The sequence below is a fragment of the Vollenhovia emeryi genome, unplaced genomic scaffold (assembly GCF_000949405.1).
Source record: "Vollenhovia emeryi isolate VEMERY1.0 unplaced genomic scaffold, V.emery_V1.0 DF942454.1, whole genome shotgun sequence".
NCBI lineage: Eukaryota > Metazoa > Arthropoda > Insecta > Hymenoptera > Formicidae > Vollenhovia > Vollenhovia emeryi.
This window is the reverse complement of record NW_011963912.1, coordinates 1-3790: the sequence shown is the minus strand read 5'-3', so window position 1 is coordinate 3790 and position 3790 is coordinate 1. Positions and strand designations below refer to the sequence as shown.

The 3790-nt window shown below is 43.0% G+C and overlaps 1 protein-coding gene across 1 annotated transcript; it reads left to right on the top strand.

Moving 5' to 3' along the window:
• Positions 1-102: 102 nt before the first annotated feature.
• Positions 103-867, top strand: LOC105568777. Its single transcript, XM_012024710.1, has one exon. It carries the CDS (start codon positions 103-105, stop codon positions 865-867), a length of 765 nt encoding a protein of 254 aa, XP_011880100.1.
• Positions 868-3790: the final 2923 nt, after the last annotated feature.

Below are 3790 nucleotides of genomic sequence, written 5' to 3'. Positions count from 1 at the left end.
GATGTCTCGACATCATTCGATAAAATGGTATCTCTGAAGAATGCCGGCTAGGATGTGTCGAACAATGGGAAGGGAGATTTCAATTTTTGCGTACCGCTCAGCATGCTATTGGGATTCTGTGAAGATTACAAACGCGTGGTGATTAACGCTCGTCACGAATTGATTTTAATACGATCGCGCAACGACAACAATTGTCTGTTTGGAGCTATAGCACTGGAGCCGCAGCTTGAAATATTCAAGATACAATGGCGAATGCCGCATGTGCTGTTAAACGAGGTGAACAAGCTATCGATGCTGCGTGCTTTGGAAAGCGGACAATACCTTAACATGGGTTTTCGTTCATGGGATCTCCATGAGTTTCCACTATTGCAGCAGACGACTAAGCATTCGTGGGCTATTAAAACGGCTACTCAGCTCGAGAAGCCGCGGTATGTTATTTTCGCTCTGCAAACAAATCGAAAGAATATCATGTCTGAGAATGTGAGTCAATTCAATCACTGCAAATTGAGCAACGTAAAACTCTATCTGAACTCGGAATGTTATCCATATGACGATATGAATCTGGATTTCGATAAAAGCAAATGGTCGAGTCTGTATGATGCGTTTTCACGATTCCGGAAGAGCTATTGGGGAAACGATGATCTTGCATCAGGTCTCACTGTCGACAATTTTCTAGAATATGGCCCGTTTGTGGCCATCGATTGTTCTCGACAAAACGAATCGGTCAAGAGCGCGACTGTGGACGTGAGATTGGAATTTGAGTGTAAAGAGAATGTACATGCGAATACCACTGCGTACTGCCTCATTATACACGATCGAGTGGTTCAGTACAACCCGCTGACCAATGTCGTGCGCAAAATCACCTAAGTATGACAGTTTGAAAGAAAACTGGTTCCCCCCTCTTTCCAATACCGTTTAGAGGGGATGAAAGGATTTAAAATCTGCTGAGCATCAAGCATTACCAACCGTAATATTTCTCCTTCTCTCGACGTGTTCGAACAAGTCTCGACGTCTCCAAACCAACGTTTTGTGGACCTGCAAGGTTTTATTGTTGCCAGAAACTTTTGAAAAAAAACGGTTTCCCCCTCTTTCCAATACAGTTTAGAGGGGATGAAAGGATTTAAAAATCCACTGTGCATCAAGACCAACCGTAATATTTCTCCTTCTCTCAACGGGCTCGATCAAGTCTCGACGTCTCCAAACAAGTCTCGACGTGTCCAAACAAATCTCGACATGTCCATACCAACGTTTGTGGACCTGCAAGGTTTTATCGTTGGCAGAAACTTTTATGTAAAAGAGTTTGCCTGTCTCAGAGAAGGACGTGTTCTCTCTCACTACATTTTCGCATGTCCCGTACCATGGAAATGTCTCACCAAAGCGGAGCAACACCAAGCATCCTGGTTGATTTCAAATCGTCACGGAGTACGATGGGAAGACGGAATGATTCCATACAGCAGAGCTAGAAGTTTGATTACAACAGCCATGGTTGGTGCAGAGGAGGAGGAGGATGATGATGACAGCGATGACGAGACGAGATTTTCTCTCGTATATGTCAAGGGATTTGAAAAACGAGAATGACTGCGAAGGTTACTCCTGGACGATGTGCGAGAACATGTTTATATCGAAACTATCGATGCGCACTACGAAGATATACAATCTCTAAATAAGTTGGACGTTGCGCGCACTGTGCGTTGCCATAGACATGTAGCGAATTGCGCTTTACAAAATGTTTTTAAACTTTACAATTGGTGGTCTAACCATAAAAATATGTAACAACATGTGTTAAGAAATGTATTCAATTGCTGGTGTAAGCAAAATAAATATATATTATATATCGAAACGATGTCTATTTTTTCCCCGCTCATATTTCCTTCTCTCTCTCTCTCCCTATTCGCATCCTCTCCCTCGCATATAGCCCTACGTTGTCGCTCTTCTTCTTATTAACTACTTGGGAAGGGAAGATAGAATGGATTGGAAGAAAATGTATGTCATTAAAAAAATTTTAATCTCATTTTATTATCTCAATTTATTATCTCAATTTATCAAAATACATCACCCCGACTATGGGCTTTGGCAAGAATTTCTTTTACGGCATAAGCCATTAATTCGCACTTTATGATCGAAATAAATTCACAATTTTCGATTGAATTTTTATAGTACACGTCGTGTAGGATTCTAACTGCATCGTTCGGTGTATCACTTTTTTTTTCGCCACTCATCCATATATCTTGTAAACGCACGAGTTCTTCGAAGATTTCATGTACTGTTTCTAGATCATCATACAGTTGAAAATATATGCGATCTACACAGTGTTCCAGTTCAAATAAAAATGATATGGTTGATGGTTTCATGTACATAGAAGTATTATTTGATGTTACTTTTACAATATTTCCGTGGCGCGTTCTAACTAGTTCTAGAGCTAAATGATTAAGCTGTACCGCTGATGATGATGCCGCATCTGTTGCCTTTAGCAGCTGGTCTATTTTTGATGGATTTTTTCTGTATTCTTTCCAAATTGATTGATCTAACTCCATCTGATGTCCTTGATTATCGCCGAGAATTATTTCTACGTAGGATGCACGAGGTACTACTCTGATCGCAATATCTATATATTTGAATGCTGTAGATGTCAGCGGTAACCTCCTGCACATGATACGCGGTGGGTTATGAGGTTCATCAGAACTGAGAGAATATATAAAGTAAAATAAATACAATTATATGTGGAAAAAATATGTGTAAATATGCAGTGCTTTATGGTACTTACACGTCACCACACAGTTTCTTGCACGATACAGTTTCATCTTGAGGAACGGATGGCGTATGACTGCTTCGAGGAACATACGGCATGTAACGCTGATTGCTAAAACTGTTTGAAAAATACAATTAAATGGTGAAAAAATGTATGCAATATATAACTTTACGGTACTTACGCTTTACACTGTTTCTTGGACGACATATCCAGAGGAATGTAATGATTCATTCTTCTAACACTGTATTGGAAACATCAGAAAAATCGACTCACTTCGACGGCGACGACTGAAACTCTGAGGGCGTCTTTACTAGTCCCAGGAAAATTGTTAACTTACCCCACCCTTAATCCAACATCTTCCTCCCTCTATCCCAACCACTGCGTTCTCTCTCTCCCTTCCATATACAGGGTGAGTCAGTATAACCTTTTACCATTGAAAATACAAGTTCGGAATAAAATTCTAAGATGAATTTTCCTCTTGTAAAACTTTGGTAAAAGCTTATTTTTCTAGATATAAATAAAAATTGTTACCCTATCACACGTCGAATACAGGAGGCAGGCAGGGGCGGCGCAACTGACAGTCAGGCGCGGGCTCTTTCGTGGGGTGGTCGTTGCACGTTGCGATCAGCTTCTCTCCGGTTCACTCACTCACTCACTTTTTTTTTTTACGTGTGGAAATCCTTTATGGATACCCGGGCCCCCCTCCGGGAAGGGAGTTTACATTAAGTGGCCCGGGTTATGTGGGACTGCCCCCCAATGGCGATCGGGTGCGGCCGCTGACATTGCGACCGCTGGGCTTACCGCACTAAAACCACACGGTGGACTGCGCTGTGCTTTACTTGAGGGACGCCCAGGACTTGGCAGAGCCATTACTTCTGGACGCCCCCCGCACCGGCCCGCCGTTTGATGGGCGGGCCGCTGCGCTCCCTCCCCCGTTGGTGTGAGGGAGGGGGGACTCCTCCCCGCAGGGGGAGTCCACTACTCTTTTGGGCGGCAGAGGCATTCACGACCTCTACCGCCCGCCTCCGTGGAGGCAGGGCC

Excerpts from the sequence above, each read along its gene's own strand:
- LOC105568777 (XM_012024710.1), top strand. The coding sequence starts at position 103 with ATGCTATTGGGATTCTGTGAAGATTACAAACGCGTGGTGATTAACGCT.